The sequence below is a fragment of the Furipterus horrens genome, unplaced genomic scaffold (genome assembly GCF_987537825.1).
Source record: "Furipterus horrens unplaced genomic scaffold, mFurHor1.1.pri manual_scaffold_6, whole genome shotgun sequence".
NCBI lineage: Eukaryota > Metazoa > Chordata > Mammalia > Chiroptera > Furipteridae > Furipterus > Furipterus horrens.
The window spans coordinates 29,864,413-29,886,454 of record NW_028327176.1 but is presented as its reverse complement, the minus strand read 5'-3'; the positions used below and the strand labels follow the sequence as shown (position 1 = coordinate 29,886,454).

Here is a 22,042-nt window from a genome sequence, read left to right as displayed (position 1 = left end):
CTAGCTGAGGATCCCATCTTGCCTGAGAGCTGAATGCAGACTCGCTTGATGAGCCATGGGGTCCCAGCACAGCCTGCAACAACGATGCTTTTCTGCAGCTTCCACCCCACCAACCACGTCCCTCCTAAGCAGAGCACACTGGAGCTCAGGCTAGGGCTCTCTTTAGATGTCAGTAGGTTGCTTTTTGCTAATGTCTCCATCTTAGAGAGGTTATATTCATTGGTACAGGTTTAACTAATTTCAGCTCCCACTGATGGGTATGTGTGGCTGTTGGGGGCAGTGAGTGTGTCAAGAATACCAAGGGTGGCTCTGGGCTCGGAGGTGCTGTGATTGATTAACACTGCTTGTCCTGGGTGGACGAGGTGAGGGATGCTCAAGGGCTGTGCACCTGCCACTCCTGATATAATGGCAACTGCAGAGGCTTTGGAGTGAGAATGTTCACCTTCAAATCTGGGCCTTGTACTCTGACTATATGACTCGAGGCAAGTCACTTGGCCTCTCGACAATTTAGACGCTCTACATGGGGATAATGTCTACTCCGCAGCGCTGCTGTAAAGCAGTGGTTCTCAAAGTATGGTCCCCAGACCAGCAGCGTAGCATCACCTGGGAACTTGTTAAAAAGGCAAATTTTCAGGCTCCGTCCCAGACTTCCTGAATAAGAAACTCTGGGGATGAAGTCCAGCAATCTGAATTTTAATAAGCCCTCCAAGTGGTTCTCATGCATGCTAAAGTTTGGAACTCCTGTTGTAAAGAGTTACATAATAAATTGTAAGTCTTAAAGTCCTTATTTTAAAGATGGAAGTCATGTTTTCATTGGCTACACAGTGACTAGCAAAGTGCTCAATTAATTCCAAGTTCTTTCCTCTTTTTTTTTTCTTTTTTTGGTCAAAATACAAGCAGTCAACACAAGAACCTAGGGGATGGGGAAGAGGAGGGGGTGTGTATATTGTTTCAGGTGGTGAAATAAGATAGTGGGGTAGCTTAAGGACCTAAGAAAGCCCTTGGCAAGATGTCTGGGGGATTTCCTCCCCAGGGAGAGGAAAGAGGATGGGCTCAGGCTTCTGTAGCCAATGACAACAATGATTATTCCCAGGGAAGACGGACACTTATGCCCACACTTCACAGTCAGGCAGGAAGGATTATACAGGGCAGGCCCAGCCCACAGCAGGCTTCCTACGTTAAATCTCATCCAAAGAGTTTCCGTTAACTTCAGTCTCTATTTTAAAATAGTTTCACTTGCTCCACAGTACAAACTTTGAAAACAGGCCCACTGAGGTGACTGTACGGTACATAATAATCACACGGTATCTCCCTCCCTTCCACCTTTCACTCCCAATAAGCGTCACTGCATTGACAGTCTCATTTACCTCAAAGGTACAGACAATGTGGCAGTGATTTCCATGCCCACACAGGCCATAGTGGAAACATATCTATGAAGGCTAATAAACTGCTAATCACTAGGGATATACATGTTAGAACCGCAATTAAATATCACTTAACACCCACTAGGATGGCTTTAAAAGAAAAAGAAAATAACACGTGCTGGTGAGGCTTTGGGGAAATTGAAACCCTTGTGCACTACTGGTGGGAACGCAAAACAGTGTAGCTGCTGTGGAAGGTACTCTGGTGGTCCCTCAATAAAATTAAACACAGAATTACCATATGGCCTAGCAATTCCACTCCTAGGTATATATACCCCCCAAAACCAAGAGCAGAGACTCAGATATTTGTATACCCGTGTTCCTAGCAGTGTCCTTCACAATAGCCAAAGGTAGAAACAACCCAAATGTCCACCTACAGAAGAATAAACAAAACGTGATGTATCCACACAATAGAATATTACTCAGTCTTAAAAAGGAATGAAATTCTGACATGTTACATGATTGAAACTTAAAAACATTAGGCTAAGTGGAATCACTCAGACACAAGAGGGCAAATCTTACATGATTCCACTTTTATGAGACACCGAGAATAGTCACATTCATAGAGAAAGCAGAATAGTGGTTATCGGGGAGTTAGTGTTTAACGAAGACAGACTCTTCAATTGGGGAAAATGGAAAAGTTCTGGAGACAGAGGGTGGTGATGGCGGGGCAACACGCCAATGTACTGAATGCCACCGAGTTGCATACTTAAAATGGTTAAAATGGTAAATTTTACATTGTATATATTTTAGCACAGTAAAGCGAAAGCGGTAACCACCTTCACCGCCCCCCATCACCGCCAAAGGAAAAACAACACAATGTACACCTTCTACAGGACCCCTAAACTTTCACACAAAGTAAACGTCTTAAATAAAATGGACTCAAAAACCTCCCCATGCTTGAGATCTCACATGAGAACGGCAGCTTCACCCTTTCACGGCAAACAGTATTCCCAATGTGCTTCGGCTTGCCACGCTCTAAGCACATCTGCCGTGGAAAAGAAACGCTTTAGCTGTGGCTGTCCTGTGTGTGCACTCGGTGACTTAAAAATTGCCATCCTTTTTCCCGTTAATGAAGGTTTGCTTCGACCTTTCCATTAGCCCACAAACTACTATTAAAAAAGCCATTTATCAGATTAACACTGAGTACTGCAAAAGTCATCTGCCAGCGGCGTGCGCTGTTCCACGTAGGTGTTGCCATGCCAACAGCTGCTGCACGTTCACTGTACAGAATATCAATTTCAACAAAGTCCTGTTTCCTAATTCTGAGAATCAATTCAGTCTTGCTGTCCCTCCCCACTTCCCAAATGGGCACACATGGCAAAGACCCCGCCAAAACCAGGTAATGACCAAGAAAGGGAGCAATTACAGAATCAACTTGCTAAAAGGCCTACATGCTGACAATGTTGTAAAGCAGGCAAAGATGATATTATTTTCCTCTTCCTAACTCTTATCCCCCTCCTGATTTCTCAGGAGTACAGTAAAAAATTTGACGTAATAATATTCTGGCCAGTAATTCTAGAAAAAGGAGTCCTGGGTTAATAAATTGAAGGAGCAACTATAATTGTGCAAATTGTTATACTAGATTACTTCCCTGGAGATAAACAAAATGGGATAAAATACTTGGCTTCTATCAATGCTCAATTCTGTTGCAATTTTTTGTTTTAAATGATGGCTGAGAGCTTTTAAATAAATGTGTTTAAACTGACTAGCATTATCATGCTTTTTGATAATGGGGATAGCTCTTGACCTTTGTAGAAGAAGAGTCTGAAACAGCTCTAGGAAACAAAAGTAAACCTAACAAGCAATTTCCAACCACAAGCCATGAGCCCCAGCCTCATATTAAAACTTCTGATTAAATCAAAGAAATATCCAATCCAACTTAAAAATGATTCAAAGAAAACAAGCAAATGCTATAGACACCTGGCTCCCAAATGAAGGAGTCATCTTTATGCTAAAGTTTACTGCAAATTTAGGCCACACATCCAACCATAATCAGCCATAGACGAGAAAAAGCTCATCACAACTCTTAAAAATATACAGCTTTCAGGGATGGGAGAGAAATATTGTATTGATTGCATCTATTTCAGCCAAAAAATTTTTTTTAGATCTTCTAACTGTAACAAACATGAATGATACTGACTGCATTGAAGTTTTCAGTATAGTGTATACACACTACTGTGTAAAGAAGGAAGGGAACCTCTAAAAAGATATAGATTATGTCACAAAATTTCAGGAGGGCAATTACCAATTAAAATGTCAAATGGAGCTCACTTGAAATCTTGGGCACAGTAATGCTGCTGAAGAAAAAGAAAAAGAAGCCAATGGCTTCTCAAAGCAGACACATGGGCTACATTGGGAGGCACGGCCCAGCCCTGACAGCCTGCATGGCCACAGCCTGTTCTCTGTAATCACATGAATTATTCTAAGCCTAGAGTAAGGCCTACATGGGCACAAAACCTTTTAATTTGTAGTTATTTCTGGGACACCAGAGCTAACTAACACATTGGTCCAGCATATAGAAGAGAGGCTGTTTTCAGGTTTGAGAATAATCTGTAAGCTGATTAGAAAGAGGTTGTTTTCTGATCCTGGACACGTCAATGAATAGTGGTTGCGTTATAATACATCTATACATAGAACTTAATACAGCCATATTAAATCCATGTCCCTTGGTAGCCAGAGATAATTCTGACACATTGCTGTGTAGAAAACACGTTTTCACAAGAGCACATAATATAAGAATATTCTGTAATTACATATGAATATTTATTATGTAGAAGAAGTACATTCATCAAAGTGTTAACAGTGGTTACCTCTGGGTGGTAGAATTTTGCTGATTTTTTATTTTTATCTGGATGCCTTCCTGTACTGTGACTTTTCACAGAGAACATGTATATTTTTTATAATCAGAAGAAAACAACTTAGCTACTTTAAAAATAATTTTACAGGAAAGATAACTTACAGGGACTGGTGTGTGTACGCTTGCACAGTCTCCCTAACCCCTCTTATGCTAAAATCTTCTGCCAAGTAATTTGGAGATCCCTGTCCCACCTGCCCTCAATCCTCAGGGTCCAGTGCACCCCTCGGTGACGTCCCCACATCCCCGTCCTCCCTCCACATCCTGCTGCCCATGCAGCAGCGTCAGTGACCTGCCCCCGCACCGGGGGCAGCCATTCAAGAAGCAAGGAAATATTATGCAAGAGCACAGGAAGTCAGAGGAGACAGGATTCTGGGCAGGCCTGGCAAAGAGTCTGTGTGAACTCCAGTGAACGAGCGGACTTTGCTCAGCGGGGCTGAAGCCAGCAGAAAGCCTTCCCAGGGCGGCAAGGGAGAGCCGTCCACCTCAGGTCTCTGGCCAGTGGGAAGCCTTCCAGGACTTGATGTACCTGATGAAATGCAGATAAACCCAAGTCCCAGTATTTCTACTTTTCTGGCACAATTTCAAGGTGACTCCCCAACAGTCATGCACTGTGACTCACCTCTGCCCCACAGCGCACTCCCCCTCCTCCCCAATACCGCATAACTCCATTCAGTAATTTTCAAGACTGTTTCTCTCAAGGCTACCAGCTTTCTAACTCAATTCTCTCTCCTTCCCCTGACCCCTTCTGCCTCAGATCAAAAGACGCAGTACTTTCAGGTATGAGTCAAGATCGTGTCAATCTTCTTACATCAGTATCAACCCTGAGCACTGCAGCTATGTTCACATGTACATACATAAATATATATACATGCAGATATGAATCACAGCAGTAACAAGCCCCTCTTTTGTAGCAGTTTGTTTCCCCAGCCTGCAACCAATTGGGAAAGCAGTGGTTAATGCAGCCAGCCATCTGACAGATCAGGAGACTGAGGCTCTGAATGAGTCCATGACAGACTGCAGCATGGTGTCAGAGCTGGGAACCGGGTTTCTTAGCTAGGGTACTCTCACTCACCCTGGCAGCCCGCCTCCTTCTTCCCTGCCATTAGGAGACCAGACGCTGTCCCTCCTGATAACACAGCTGCTCCCTTTTGCAGAACCACTGGGCAGTGTGCATTCTGTCCCACTTCAACCCACTTCCACCTTAATGATGGTCCTGCTGCTGTGGTGGAAGCAGCTTCAGACCCTTCTCTCTGGCATCATGCCATGCCCAGTAGTGATTTCCAAGTCTTTGCTCCTCTCTACTGTAACAGAACCTCCCATTACAGAGGGGGGAACTACAGGAGAATTGGAGAGGCTTCCTCCAATCCCTCACTGTTCACCTATAACCTCCCCTCTTCCTTCCCTAAGGAAGCACCTGGAAATAGGAGCCAGAACCAGGCTCCACTTAAGACTACTTCACAGTGGAATTGGAACCCTAGAAGGGATACGTGAGTTTATCTTGTCCAGTTCCCACCTACTGGTCCATTTTAGTGATGGAGAAACTGAAGCCCTGAAGTCACCCAGCTGGTTAGCACTCCTGTTCCCATCAGGCCACAGGGATTTCACCAGACACATAACCAAGGCATTTCCCAAGCTGAAAGGGCTTAGGGGTATGTGGGAGGATAGATATAGTACCAGAAGTAGGGCTGTTGTCCTAGGACCCCACTCCCCTTTGCCTCTGTTAGAAGTGGGCAGTAGTGCTTCAATATGCAGAACCAGCCACGTAGGGGATGACACCCACCCAGTCACTACCCCGGGCCTGCCAATTGCTAATTATGGTAAGGACCGACAGTGACATTCTCCTGGGACTCTGTTGTGTATTTCCAGACGCCACCAACACACAATGGCTCCTACTCCTCTGATGTAAACACATTGCCAAATAAGACAAACAATGGCATCACCGCGACAGAAAAATAAGGCACCTAGAGAGACAGCAATGGTCAGTGGAAAGAGGCTGGGACTGGGGATCTCTTAACACAGGCTTTACTACTCTCTGGATTTTGGAATCTCATTTTTGTGCCTTAGTTGTTAAAAACAAAAACAAACAAAAAGAAAAACCCAGAGATGAAGGGATGGAGGTTAACTGAGGAAAGTCTCCCAAGTCAGCTGGCTAGTCTTGGGGTAGGGCTGAGAGAAGGACAAGCTCAAGGACAAGAGGTATCAGGGGTGCTGCAGATGATGGATCTGAGGCCCTAGTTGAGTGACCTGCTCACTATGTGGCAGAGCCAGGCTCTTCACATCCAAAGCTTCTTCCCACTTCTAGTGACTCCTGCAGGTCCAGGCCTTCTAGGCATTGGCATGTCCCTCATTTCTAGGTCTACCTTTTCAAGAACTTGGGTCAGGCACTTAGCCCCTTTGGAAGTTGAGAATTGATGTCTTGCATGTGAGATGTAAAGCAACAAGTGGAACCTGAGCAGATGTTGTGTGGATCCAGCCCTTTAGGTCTAGAGATTTGGGGGTGCTAAATCAAAGGGCAGACTGCCCCTCATGACAAGATGGCAGCTGCTGTGGACCCTCTGTCTCCACAGGCAAGAGGAGAACAGGCCAGGCATGGAAAAGGGCACGCCCAAGGTTAGACTGTTTTTTAGGGGTCCTGGAGGGTTCCTTGGTCTCTTGGTGTTGTCAGGTTTCCTCATAATTCAGAGTACAGGAGAAAATATAACTCATATCCTAAAATCACTGGAAAGAGCCTATCACCCTGAAAAGCCCAGCCAGGGGGTGAGGATGAGGGGGGTGGATTTAAAGGCCTGAGAACAAGCATCTCTTTTTAGATTCTTCTAAGACTCCCAACTGCAGTCAAGTCACACCAACAGGTAATGATGTGCCCAAATGGTTATATTACTGTGCTTGTTAATAATGATGCCTTAATAGTCTGCACTTTCAACTTTTCAAAGGTCTTTCTAGTGAGATAATGGTTGCAAAAAGATTTTAAAAGTGAAATATACTTTTTAAATGCATGGTTTTCTTGAAACTCTAGCTCATTTCAATCTCATACAAGTCCTGTTAGAAAGCAGTTAGTGTGTCTACCCCCAATTAAGAATGGGAAACGTGCAGAGAGGTTAAATTACCTGTTCTAGATCACACAAGTCAGAAAAGGATCTAGAACAGTCTTTCAGATTCCTAGAGCCTTTTGAGTGCTTCTCTGAACCTCAATTGCAGGCAGGCTTTGCCAGAGACCCAAAAGAAGGTGGTTCTGGGAGCACTTATAATCTGTTTGGCAAAGAAAAGGCTAAGAAATATGGAACTGCGTGGTCAGCCCCTGACACCCATTTTGGAGGAATTCAAGAGGGTGAAAGTGTGTCCCTTTTCAAAATACACATGTACTCTGCCTTGTCCAGGAAGTTCTGACCCAAGGAGAATTAAGCTGTCATAATTACCCTTGTAATATTTGGATCCATAGGAGGAGCTATGGGTGGCCCAGAATCATAAGGTTTACATAGATCTGAACATGGAAAATGGTATCTAATGGGCTTGAATGAATGGCTCAGAAGAGAAGTCATCTCAGACTCCCAAGGCCTGAAGCTGGCCAGTGGCCACAGTGACCAAACCACTCCCGTGTGTGCCCAGGCCCCATTACCTCACTGAGCCAGGTAGGGAAAGCAGGAAAGCAGTTTGCTAGGAGTTCAGCAGAAACAAAGTTGGAAGTTTCAAAAGGAATTTTTAGTTTGGAAAGGAAGACAGAAGAAAAAAACATGGTAAGTTTACGGGTTTCATACTCCAACGGTATAGTCACAGCTTGGTTAGGACACCTTCCTTTGCCTTCCAGAGGCCTGTCTGCAGCTGTGGGAAGTATAAGCTATACTCAAACGTCCCGCTTTGGCTAGATCCAAGTAAACACTAGTTGCTAGCCTATGGATTTCTTAGGACGACCCTGAAGCTGCTTCCTGGGGAATGCCCAAGGCCCCTACGTCTGGGCTGGGCTGCACAGGCCCTGCAGCTCTCTGCCCCCTCAAGTCCCAGAGGAGGGCGGCTCCTTCCACCTGGCTTGAGAGGCCCCTCTCTGAGTTCAGGCCCAGTGCTCAGCAGCCTGCACAGAGCAGGTATTTCAATGATTACTGAGCATACCACTCAATAAAGCAGTCCTGCCTGTGCTGGGCCGCAGCTTCCCAGTTCTACCACCATGTACTGATGACAAAGGGGAGAGAAGAGGAATGAGAGGAGACACACAGTTGTCATGATGGGATTAACTCCAAGGGAAGAGCATTCAGGAGCCGCGGTCTCCCTCAAAGTACCACTGGACACGGTGCCCTCAGTAACTCGCTTGGCCTCTGCTGGTGTGGGATCTTCTCCAGTGATTTGGAATCTCTGGCCAAGGCCCTGCTCCCAAGTGTCCAGCCATGACCTTAAGAGCTTCTAAATACCTCTAGGGGAAAGGTTAGACCTGTTGGGGGAGGGGAAAAGCCTCAGCTGCCCTATCCAGGTGACTCCAGAAGGATGGCTCCTTTTGCTTTCTCTTCTGGCAGCATCTGGCCAAGAACGTCAGAGCTCGGGCTTTAGGGAATGGTGTGACTCATGGCAGGGAGGGAGCAGGCTCAGGAACAGCCTGGCTGCAGTGCTCCACACAGGGCACACAACAAACACTTACCGGCAGAGACGACGAAAAGGGTGGTCTGACTTGGATTAGGCCGCCTCCCTACAAGTAGAGGAGTGTGGAAGAAACTGTCCTATCTTTCTACAGTGATCAGACTCAAACACCTAGGATCTGGAGTGAGAAAGGATAAGAAGGGATAGAATGAAAGCCTATAGCAAATTCTCAAGGGGACGAAGACTTGACCAGCAAAACGAGAGCACTGGATGAGGGTCACTGTACCTAACCCGAGCCTTTAGGACGCTATGTTAGACTATGGTAAGCTGTTCCCTTCTAGTGCCCCCTGTTGCACACTGGGAAACACTTATTACCCTGAGAAGTGGTCAAGTTTGAAAAAGTATATATTCTGAAATGATTTGGGCACATCTTCAGGTGAGTGATTTCCTAACAAAAAGAGGGGGGCATTTTCAAACTTTGAGGTCATTCTTATAGAGAACAACCATGGCCTTCTCCAACCAACCCTCAGTGCTCACCCTGGAGGCGGACTCCTGACTGGAAGATAATGGAGGTGCCCTGAGCAGCTTCTTCAGGTTCCACTAATTCCCAAGGGAGGCATGCACAGCTCACATGGCCCCAAGGCAGCCCAAGGATTCCATCACAACATGACTCAGGAAGGACTGCGCCTAAATTTCCCAACACCAGCCCAAGCCTGGTCCCCAGCTCCTGTGCTCCAGATTCAGCTCAACAGCCCTTGCCTGCACACCCTCTTTCTTCCTGCCTCCTTGTTGGGCTCAAGCAGTTCGACCCAACTGGAATGTTCCAAACCCAACTGCCTATCAAAGTTCTACTTAAACTTCAAGACCTAGATCTTAATGTTCCTCCATTAAACCTTCCTCTAATATATGCTATTCACAACACATAAGATTCTATTTATCCTTATTCACTCTCACTTAATTACTGCTAGTCTTTCACTGTTTGCTTAATGTCTTATCTGAGATAGTTTTGACTGCCTAGCAAGATAACAACATCATAAAGATGGACCTAGGGCATCCATTAACAAAACCATCTTGTGATGTTTTATGAAAATAATTTTAGAAACTTATTGACTCGCCAACTAGACTATAAGCCTCCTGAGGGCAGAGGGTCCATCTAATGTCTCTTTGTAACCTCACTGCATGGTATGGTACCTGAATTTGGTAGGTAGCCTACAAACACTGATACACAGTGATGACGCCAACATCCCTGCAAAGTCACTACATACATGGGGAGTGGGTGACCAAGGAGGATGGGTAAATTGCTCTGAGCAAAGGTTTCTGTCTGTGCCTCTAACCCTCTGCACTGAGCTCCCAAAGTTTCTGACACAGAAATACTGAGTCTACCCACAATTACTGGGCACCTAAATGTAGGCCTCTATCCTGGGTGCTGTGGGAAGGAAAAGAAAAAGATGACTAGGTTCCTGCTCTTGGAGGACTTACCACCTAAGTGGTGATCAGGGACAGATACCCTTACACACACACACACACACACACACACACACTTAACAAAAGCAAGCTGTGAGAGCATCATCCAAATAATAAAATACAGACTGAAGAGCATATAAATACAGGGGTAACCAATGTGCTGCTAATCAGGGAGGGCTCCCCAGGGAAGGTAGTTTCTGAGTGAAAGCTGGGACCCTCCTACACACACTTTCCTGCCTGCCCTCTTAAACTCTGAGATTAAGCTGGAGTGCTTTGTTTGGCTGTTCCTTGCCTGGTGTACTAGGCATTCTTGAAGTAAGGCACTGGCATAATACTAGCCCAATGTTTGATTTTGATGTAAAATTATTTGTCAACTAGACCTGCTTATGGTCCTCCTGATTTTTTCCTTTCCTTTTTCTTTTTATAGCAAAATGAGTATAGGATTAAAATCTACATGAATGAGAACAGCAGAGCCCAAGAGGCAGGATTTCCAAAAACCCAAGGGACAACAACAAAGCAATTCTATGATTTTTTTAAAAAATTATGATTTTAGGGACTCAAAATAGGCAAGGTATTACAGGACAAATCAGAAAATTAGACATCCTTGCCCTTGAACAACATGCGATCTTGTTGGAAAGACAAGAACACATAACATGTCATCAGATAACAAGGAAATATAATCAGGCAGGCTCTTTGGCAAACAGAACCAAGAGTCAGAAATAAGTGGAGGGGGCAGTACCAGCGTGGGAATTACTACAGAAGGGATTGCAGGAACTGGGGGACTTAGGCTCACACTAGGAAAGTGGGGAATATTTGAGTAGAAATCGAGGAAACGAGCATCCAAGATGGAGAGACTAGGGCAAGGGGACAGAGCTGGGAATGAGTCCTGTGACACAGGGTGAACAAGTCTTTGGGGCAGAGGGAGGAGGTCTGCAGAGTTGGGGCTCAGGAGGCATGTTCGGTGATAGTGAGTGGGGTGAGAGAGCTGGGTTGGGATCCCTTATTGTCAATGAGATGAATTCCCACTGCCCTGTAGACTGCTCTTGGGAAGAAAATTGGAGCAAGGATCCATGTGTTCATTCAGGCTCTGCGTGTGCCTAGCTAATGCTTTCCCACCCTGAAGACTCTCTTGTGCTCTGAGAACAGGACAACCCTGCCTAAAATAGGCCTAAAACAGAGCTAGTCTCAACACCATGCAAACCTCTTCTGAAGGGCTAGGAAAGGCATTTTAGCAGCCAGAATGCTTCCTAGTTGTTAGATAGCAGGCAAATGCATAGGTCACTAATACCCATGAAACATCAGAAGACTCCAGAGACTGGGGAGGCCACAGAATGGACTAAGATTACTCCTCACTTCTTAACCAACCCAAAGGGCCTCACCAAATGGAAGGAGCATGCCAGGTTAGCCAGGACATCTAGAGTGAATGCAAGAAAGCTGAAAAACTAGGAAGGACCTCAGCTGGCTCTCATTCCCCTCCTATCATTAATTCCCCCAAGTCCCTGGTATAGAATAAAAGACAGACTCCTGCTGCAGGGTGATATGGTTACATTTATAGAAGCTCTCTTGTCACCAGTGAAATGTGACCTTCATACTTTTCTTATCTTAATATCTGGGTAAACATCTGTTGTGCAAGCACACAAATAAAAGTTCTAAAGGTGAAATGTGGTGTGTCTGGTAACACCACACTGCTCCAAACCCAGGCATCAGAAAGTCCTTTTGGCACTGCAGGTGACTTCTCTCTCCCTTTACCCTGGCACCAAAATTAGCTTCATCAACAGCAGCCAATGCTGGAGTGAATGCTGCCATTCTAAAATAGCATCTGAGAACTCTTGGACACACAGGAGAGAAATACAAGGGTACAGTGATTTATACACACTTACTGAAGAAAGCAATTTCACTGAGTGCTTTTCAGACCAAATCAAATGAAATGCACATTATCAAGATGTATTCTAGAATCTTTGTAAACGGTATTCTTCTAAGTCCCAAAATCCCACATATGGAATATTTTATATGTCCTGTTTTACACCATTAAACAAGATTGTTTTCATTCAGAAAAAGAATGTAGAGGTCATATGTTCATAAGAGAGTGTTCATTAAAGGACTTGTGCTTTAATTCAAAAATTTACTAACTTGCACAGTCCTGTTATTTCTAGAATACTCTCTAAAAATATAATGAAACATATTGTATACCATTTCCCCATATATTTTATAGTCCAGAATTAATTTTTAAGATCTTGTTTGGAAATTCAAAGAGTGAATTCTCAAACAGTCCCTCACAAGCATAGTTTTTTGTTGTTTGCACATAGAATTCATAAACAGAGCCAGGCAACTGATTTTGAGTGTGTGCTTAGAGCCACTCTTTCTGCAACTGTGTATGATGTATTTTTCCAGGACAGTCTTTCTCAATACTCCAAAGTGCTTCAGCAACAGGAAGTTGTAAAGGTAGGAAGGAGGCCTGTAAATATTTGCCGTAATTACTCATTAGTAATGAGAATAGTTAGTATTAAAGTTTGAGTCATCCCCTTTGTGCTCCGGCCTCCTCATTACCTTGTCACAGGAGCCCAAGGTGATACGCAGGGGTCTCACCAGGGCTACAAGGACCCAATTCTACATTTCATTGCAGATGGTGTGGTTTGATCTTTCGGTAGCTCAGTTTCCCAAATATTAGGATAATGTACTGCCCTCTTTTCCTCTGCCCCCTACCTAGAGGCAGTCAAGACAAAACTTATACAAAGTGGTGACAATATGAAAATTACCTTATTAAGAGTAAAATATGCATATTTGTTAATATAAATATAACATCAAGAGACACAGAGAGAGCACCATCTGGCTAGGCACAGTGATTTAAATGATTACTACCAAAAATAACCATATACTTTCATTGATATATTTTTTCTTAATCCTTACTAAAGGGCATTTTTCATTGATTTTAGATAGAGAAGAAGGGAGAGAGAAACACCAATGTGAGAAAGAAGCATTGGTTGGTTGTCTCCTATATGGACTGAGGATTGTATGCGCCTGCACCTGGGACCAAACCCTCAACCTAGGCATGGGCCCTGACTTGGAATCAAAACAGCAACTCTTCGGTTATGGGATGATGTTCCAACCAACTGAGCCACATCGGCCAGGGCTCATTGATGTATAACTTAAAGAATTTATAAAATGCTTTTGAACTGTCTCAAACAGAGCTCATGTCCTCTTATTCATAGCAAACCACTGACTCCCCTTAGTCCCAAGTCATGAGCAGAGCACTTCAGACTGAAAATGAGGCCAAAAGAATCAACAAAAGCTATTACAGAGTCAATTAATCTCTAAAAAGACTATAATGTCAGCTGTACCCACAGCATTCGTGGGCAGCCACACAGCAGTGGGGGTTAACTGCCAGCCTCCCACTCATGAAAGAAGTGGAACGGAGTTGTCGTCCCACTTTGTTTTATCCCACAGCCTAAACCAACAAAATTTCTCTCTGTTATGATTCCTAGCACTAACCTCTCAGGTATGAATTTTTCATTGGAGGGTGCCACCGAGAGGAGGTGCACTGGAGGGGACTCGCTGGAGGACTATAAGAAGAGAGTTGGAGCAACCCACTTTTGTGGCTTTGTAGAATTGGAGAAATGCAAGGTGGGTGAACGGCGAATAAATATATATATATATATTTTTAATGGCATAATGTGCCTTACTGACAAACCACCCTTTCTGAAATAGCCTTCCAAGTGAGCAAAGGAACTTTCCCAGAGTCATTATCTCGCACAAAAGTTACTTGTAACTTTAAAAGTGACTAATTTTTCCATTTAAGGGGAGGGGCTGTGCCTCCTGGGAACGCATGATGCTTCCGGTGGTCGTGAGCACAATAAGAATTTGGCTGATGTACAAGTGGCCCCTAGAAACAGCCTAAGGCAGTCAAGCAAACCAGTATTTCTTGAGAAATTAGGAGAAAAACAAAAACAAAAACAAGGCCACTTAGAAGTAGATAAGGTCGGTTCTACGTGTGTTTCCTCAGCACCAGAGATTTTCAAGGGCCCCGGCCACTCTTCTTGACTTCATGCTTGCAGATTGGTTCTGTGGCTTCCCGCAGCAGAACTAGATAGCTGGCACGAAATTGTACCCAACTGCTACTTGAAAATCACAGAGCTGTGAATGGCATGCACCTATGCATGCCTACCACACACAGAGTGATGTGCAATTGCCAACGGGGCTTGCTTCTCTCTGCGCTATGTGTGTTTACAGCACTGTGAAAACTCAAGAAGACTTCTAGGCTCACAGTGCAGAGGTCAATGGTGTGATGGCTGTGAAAGCTCGGGGCTCATGAGAACAAGGGCTCTATAAAAATGCAACATTATTATTGCAACAATCATAGCTATTCTTTATTCCCCCATCCATTCTTTCCTTCCTGTGCTTGAAATTTCAAAAGATCAAAAGAGCCAGAGGAAGTCTTGTGCATCTTGATTTGGAGATGGTTCTTCAGAAGCCACAGAGGAAGAACCTTCTAACAGGTTCTTCTGCACAATGGAGTCCGAAGGCTAAAGTAATTATTGAAGTCTTGCCACCAGTTAAGGGTGGGAGGTGGAAAGCTTTGAACTTCTTAAGGGCAAGAAAGAACCACCTCCTGCCAAAGTTGAGGAAAACCCATGAAAAAGAAGAATTTTCAGGACTGCCAAGGCCACTCTTCAGATCTTCAATCCCTGTCTGATTGCAAGGTTCAATACAAGTGATGAGTCACAATAAGGAAAGTAATTATAATAATTATAAATCCAACAACAAAAGCAGTTATCATTTATTGAGTACTTACCACGAGTCAGAAATGGTAATAAACACTTTATAGCTATCTTAGGGAAGATAAGACAGTATGCATCACTGGTTAAGAGAATAGACTCTGGAGACATTTTGCCCTGTTTAAATCCTGGCTCCGCCCATGCTACCTATTTGACCTTTGCCAATCCACCTCTGTATACTTCAGTTTTCCCATCAGTGAAATGGGGAATAACTGGGCTTATGTCACAAGGTTGTTATTACGATTAAAAGAATGACCCATGTGAAGTTCGAAGGACAGTGCCTACACAAATAAGACTAAGTGTTCTGATTTTTCCATTTTGTCTTATTGCATATAGGATTTTTACTTAGGACACCCACATGCATTCCTAGTGCATAAAATGACTTCCAAATAACTGTGCAGGGATCTCAGCTCCCCTTCCTTCCATGACTGAGGTCAGACATGGGTACAAGTAAGGTTAAGTTGTACCACAGAATCTTTACTGGATGCACAAACCAACCCTAAACCTACCTGTAAGACATTGAGAGCTACTGGCAGTGAAACATCGGAACTGTTTGGGACTCAAACAGAAAGCCACTGATATGTAAGTCAGACACCGAGTGAGACATCTAAGAGCCAGTGCTTGCCTCTTCCAAATCACAGAATCTTTGAAAGGCTATTGAGAGCCGAACAGACTTCCCTCAGCAAAAAAATGGTGCTCATATACATAATACCTTGCATGGAATTTCAGAGGTTCACAGTCCATCCTCTGAAGCCCATTCACAAAGTCCGCCTTAGGAAGCTCCCTCTCCCTTGGCCTCCCTGGAGTCATAGCTGCCTCCATTGTTAGCCTCAGAAGGACCGGAGTCTCAAGGCCTATCCCTACTGGAGCCCTACTAGATGCTTCCTTCCATGCCCAACGCAAGTGTGTAGAGAACAGCAAACATTCATCGCTGAGGGACTTTCTCACTATGGTGTCGAAGTACACAGCAGGGAATACTCTTGAACCCTCCACTTCTTCTTTACTCTCATCAGCCCCAACACTGACTACTGGAATTTGACCTGCCCTCAGAGTCAGTATTTATGCTGGTGGTCAGCACCTACCATGGGTGATTCCAGGGAAAACTATGAACCAAATCTCCTACTCCCAAACACATACAATGCTTTTTAATAATTGTGTGTGCCTGTGTGTGTGTGTGTGTGGCTACTACTGCCTGAAATGCTACTGAGAGCTACTTATCTTGAGCTTCAAAATATTTAATCCTAACAGAAAAGTCACTCATAAGCTGCCAGCTACCCGTAGTTTTAGTTAAACTTCCCTGTATGTCTTCCCCCAACCCCCTACTAAACTAAGGAATTTGAAGACAAGGACCATATCCCCTATTTCTCAGTCTCCTCTTCAGTATTTTATCCAGAGTAGGAGTGGGTGTTCAAAATATATTTGTTGTCTTATTGATTTATAGTATGGTGTGAATGGCAGAGCTGGTGTTCATCATGAAGATGGACAGCATAGTACTGGAGAGGGTGGAGTACTGGAGGCCCAGTCAACAAACATTGCTAGCTTTACATTATTGGAAAAAGACCTGCCTGTTATGAACTATCAGCTATGCTCAGTAGTAAAAGCAAAAGGGAAGATTCATTAGGCTAAAATTAAAAGTTGGTATGGAACAGAACTGGAGAAAATACGAAAAAGCAAATACTACCAGATAGATGTCGTGAGAAATACAAAAGCCTAAATCTTGAGATAATTAATGACAGCAAATATTTTCAAATAGATTGGGCTAAAATCCTGGAGCACTAAGATTATCTAATTGGTTCCCTCTATTTGTAAACATTTTATACCACAGATTCCTAGATAGTTGAGGATCACGGGATACGCACGCGCGTGCACACACACACACACACAGATCAATAGATTCACATTCGAAGTGAATCAAACAGTTTTAGCCTCATGATTTTCACTCCTAGTGGAAATGCCACCTAACTTGACATAGGAATGTTTGAATGTCTCCTCTGACAGAATGTCTCCTCTATTTTACAAAGCAATCTGCTCCACTGGGGAACAGCCCTTGCATTGGTTTTGTTTAATGAGGTCCACATATAAGTCAAGTTTTTTTTCTAAGTGAAATAGAGGGAGAGCACTAAAACAATGAATTCATACTTCCCAAAGTTTACAGAAACTGGGACCAGCACCAATTCTACTTTCTTTTTGTTTTTCCCCAAAATCAAATAGAATCCTGGTGCAGCCTGAAGTCTTTTGTAATCTAGAAAAGCAAGTCTTCTTTCTACAAGATTCAGTGCTTTTGGGGGGAGGCGGGGCACTGTAATCCTTTGGAATTCATCTTCACTGTCTAGAGGCAATCCAGAACTGGAGGTACTATTTTACCAACAATAGGAAAATACATACTTAATTGAGAGTAATGAACCAGAGTTCTGATTCTTACCCATGCTAACTTCCCTTGTGACTAGAGGTCACTTAACATCTCTGGGCCTCAATTTTCTCATCCAGAAAGAGAAACATTTGACTAGATGATTTTCACGGTCCCTTATAAAGTAATTCTAAGCTCCCATCAGCAACAGTGAAAAATCCTGTAGCCATGGCAAGTTTTCAAACTTCATGAAAGCTGTGTCAATTAAATGTTAAATACCCGGACCTGAATTCTGGTAATGCAACAGAGACAGATCAAATGTTGAACGAATATTTATAGAAAACATACATAAGTTGAGAAAAACTGTTCAACCACATTTCTGCCTTCAGTATTGGAAAAAGGTGGACCTGGGTTTCACATTAGCAGAGAAACAACTATATCCAGCTGGCCGGGGAGGAGGAGGGAGTTCGAAAATTTCTGATTCAGATGTCTCTTACTCCTTCCACCACTGGTCCCACAATGAGTGATATGAGCCTTTGTTGGAGAAGATGTCCTAAGCTGGGTCTGGCTTTGGGGATGGACTTTGATCCCTGATTATCCACTTTCCAATCTCTGTGTACCTAAAAACTTCCAGACTCTTTTCTCTTTCTCCCAGAGAGAGGACTCAGAAATAGTCTCAACAGGTTAGTCACCCCAGACCCTTTCCAGCTCTTCATCGAATCGCGAACCTTGACTAATGAGGCCTCCACTTCACTCCTGACAGATCAGTGCAGAGAGGTGAGTGCAGCACCCTTGCCAAGCTTCAGTTTCTGACCATCTCTGATATTACCAGGAAGGCCCACTACCACCAGAAGAGTACACTTTGGTGCCTTCTATCAAGGCCAGCCAGCCAACTCTTAGAAAGCAAATTCTTTATTATTAAATATTAACATATCCATCAATACATGAACATTTTGGAACAAAATGATCCTGCCCACTTCTTAAAGGGCTGTTAGAAGGGACATTGCAAGCACCATGCATCTTGAATTTGGGGGAAGAAATGGCTCTACTGAACTATAAAGATCAAAACTCTTTAAGAACTGATGATGTGCAAAATCATCCTCTGGGGGCCCCCTTGGAGGTGGCACACTGCACTTGTGAGGCACTGCAGGAGAGCTAAGGACAGCCTCTTCATGCCTTATGCTAACTTTCAATGTATTGGTTCACATATTTTAATTACACCTTTGTCCTGCAAGGAGCCTGCAGCCAGCAAACAGCCAGACCCGAAAAGTAAATATGTCTCTAAACAATTAGCCCAACAGGAATTGGACAACCCCTCAAGGGACTCTGGATGGTGAGGGACACGCTGTTTTTCTTGCCAGACTGCAAGGAAAAATCAAGGCAAGTAACAAAGGACAATCACACTGGGCACTGAAGCATCCGCAGGGGCCTCCTAGGCAACCCGCAGGCAATCCTGGCAGTGGTTCTTAAAACTAGCAGCTTTCACGAATAATTCGGAGTCTGATTACCCCACTTTTTCCCCCCCTGCTCCCCTTCTGGCTCCCTCTATCTCTAACGAAGGAGGTCATACGGCTGAGTATGTTGAAAATATTTGTCCCCTGTTCCTAAGTTTCTTGCACCGGTTAAAAGCATAGAAGCAGCGCTCAGCCGCAGCAGCGAAGCTACATTTCACACATCTGTCAAGTTCACCACTAGGCATTACAATCTTAAATGTGCGTAAGTCCCCGCGCACGCCTGCTCCGGGCGGGAGCTAGCAAAGGAGCGAACTATAACTTTATTTGATTGTTCAATCTTTATTATTGGTATTATGATGCAGGCTACATTGGTTTTACAAAATGCGTCGGAATCTTAAACACTCCTCCCCGCTTCGCTGGGCTTCAAAGACACCGGACTCCAGGAGCCGCTCCGAGGCCCTGGGGGCGCGGTCTCAGGGCCCAGGGTGGCCGGGCCAAGGCTCCCTCGCTGTCTCAGGCGTGGGGTGCCACAGTGACTCGGGAGGGGGAGCTGCGGTAGGGAAGAGGTAGCTGGGCTCAGACCCCTCCTCCCAGCGATCAGAGAGCAAAGGGACCGGGCGCCAGGCCAGAACGGGTGCTTTTCGTTCCCTTTTATCAAACACTTATCGGTGCTCAGAGGTGAAAACCCGCCGTTTTCAGCCAGAGGATACACGGTTTCTGACTCCAATCTCGAAGTGGAATTCAGAACAAGAGCAAATCAACGCAGGCATTGAGCTCTTCGGGGCCCCCGGCTCAAGACCAGTCATCCCCTCCCTTCGTGGCTGGGTCCCCTATGTCCTCACCACCTCAACGGCCGCCCAGCAGCTGATCTCCAGACTCTCAGGTCGTTCAGCCAACTATGCTTACGATCCCAGTCTCCCAACCCAAGCCCTGCCAAGCCGCGGCCGAGCGCGGGGCTGAAAGTTCCAGCCCGCTCGGGCAGCACCAGTACAGAAAGGAGAAACGAGAGTCTGGCAGCGAGCTGCGCAAGATTGCGGGAAGCTAAGGAGTGCCCAAGTCTGCGCGGCCGCTCGGTGCGCTCTCACCCTCGCCGGGACGCGGCCGGGATAGGGACAGGCGGGGAGCGGCCGGGAGGGGGCAGGAGGGCAGTGAGAGTTGGCCGGAGTTGCCTCTCACCCAGTGCCTAGAGGCTCCCGAGGGCAGGCAGCAGCCGGCAGCTCGCGGCTGCCCTTCTCTGTCCTCTTGGGAGAGAAACACCAGGATCCGCCGGGAGCACCCGGTGTCGCCATCACCTCGCGCACATCAAGACAACTGCCCCCGCGAGGGCGCCCGGCCCACTACCCACTCTCTCCCGCGGAGTCAAGGTGCAGTACCACCAAGGGGGTCTCTCCAAGTTTCAGTGGGATCTGGGGACCCGGAATGAGGGCCCTTTGCGGCATTTTGGCTCCTCCGCCCGGTCGCGTCTCAGGGCCGCGCTCCGACCCCGACCCCTTGCCAATTTGGGACGCAGAGGACACAGCAACTCATTTGGAATGACCCAAAGGGTCTGAGTGGATGCTGCCCCGCTAACGAGACCTAAAGTCGAAAGTTGACCTGAGCTAAATCAACCAAGAAACATTTCAATCTGCGGGCCCCGCAGTTTGAGGCGCGGCGGGGGCAATTTTGGAACATACCACGGGAGCACCTCGAACCTGCAGGGCCATCTCCCTCGGCCTCCTGGCCTCTTGCACGCTCAGGTCCCCGATTCCTTCGGGCCACAGAACTCTCCGCTGCGAAGCCGCAGCACCGCGTCTCCAGGCGGAGCACCTGGTTCCCTCCTCTCCCCACCAAACCCTTCCAAATTCATTGTCGGGCCTCAAAGACCTCTCTGCACTCCTCCACCAGCTGCTCTCGGCCGCCCCGGCCCCCGAAGTCCGCCTACCGCCTCGGACGAGCTCCCTAGCCGACTCGCACGCCCGTTTACCTTTTCTTCTCCTTGTCAGCTGTCATTGTCGCTGTGGCCCTTTGAGACGCCGAGCACTGGGGCTCCCCAGCCTGCGGGGCTGCAGCCGCTGCCTTCGCTGTGGCCCTCGTCCACTCCCTGAGGGTCCGGTCGATGTTAAAGGTGCTCGCAGGCCTGAGAGCTCCACACAGTCAGGTGGAAGTTTGCTGGCGGCTGGCTAGGTGTGGGGGAGAGGGGTGGAGAAAGGTGACGGAGGAACCTGCACCGGGAGGCGGGGTCAGGGAAAGGAGTGGGCGGAGGCTGTCAAACGCCAAAAAGAGGGCAGCGAGAAAGGGACCGAAGTTCCTCCCCACCCCCTCAAAACAGAGTCACTGTCCTGGGTTTTCAAAAAGAAATAAAGAGTATAAAAAAGTGGCTCCAACAAGTTAGAGGAATCTGGGGCCGAGCGGGCGCGGCGGCTGAGACGACCATACAGTCTCAGGACACTGCCGAGGATTGTACGGCCGGCTCAGGAGAGCTGGGCGGGAGCGCAGCAGACGCCGGAGCAGTGCCGCGAGCCGCTCCAGAATGTCTGCTTCCCGGGGCTGCCTGCCCACTTTAAAAACTCTGGCGGCCCACGCGGGGGAGGGCACGAGGAGTGCGCGCGCCCAGAGGCCCCGCCCGCACCGCTCCGCGAGCCCCGGCAGCCCACGCGTCCTGGCCAATGGCGAGGCGCCGCTGCATCCTCGGCTCCGATCGCGGCCCGCCCCCTGCCCCAAAGCTCGGTTCCGCTGCGGCCCGCCCCCGCGCCTCCACCCTCCGCAGTTGCAGTAGTTGTTTATGAGGTTGGCAGGTAGCAAGGTGGGACTCCGCGCCAGGTAGGCGCAGTTTATGTGGGCTAAGCGACAGCAAGAAGTCCGGCTCTGGGAGTGCCCCTCTGCGCTGGTGTCCTCCTACCCCCGCCATGCCCTTGGGACGAGCGCAGGACCGCGAGCGCAGAGGGTCCCGCGCACTGACGCGATGTGCAGAGCCGCTGCGCGGTCCCTCGCCCCGCTGCGTAGGGCCCAGTGGAGAGCATTCCGAGACAGGGCGATGGGGTGCCCCCCTTCAGGCAGAACGTCCTGATTTTTGCCTTTTGGAGAGAAACAGGGAGACGGATCACCTGCTCCTGTCGGGTCTGGGGGAAACCGTGCAGTGAAATTGTGATAGGGCTACTCCTGTTCTTTCCTTCCCTTAACTG

The 22,042-nt window shown here is 46.5% G+C and overlaps 1 protein-coding gene across 1 annotated transcript in view; it reads right to left on the bottom strand.

Annotated features, from left to right (window-relative positions):
* The window catches only part of EPAS1 (endothelial PAS domain protein 1), an 82,203-nt gene extending 60,792 nt beyond the window's left edge, over positions 1 to 21,411 (bottom strand). The window contains exon 1 of the mRNA XM_090281243.1: positions 20,845 to 21,411. Within this exon, the coding sequence (XP_090137369.1) occupies positions 20,845 to 20,870 (26 nt within the window). The 5' untranslated portion in view covers positions 20,871 to 21,411. The remainder of the gene's footprint in view (positions 1 to 20,844) is intronic.
* Between the last annotated feature and the right edge of the window lie 631 nt (positions 21,412 to 22,042).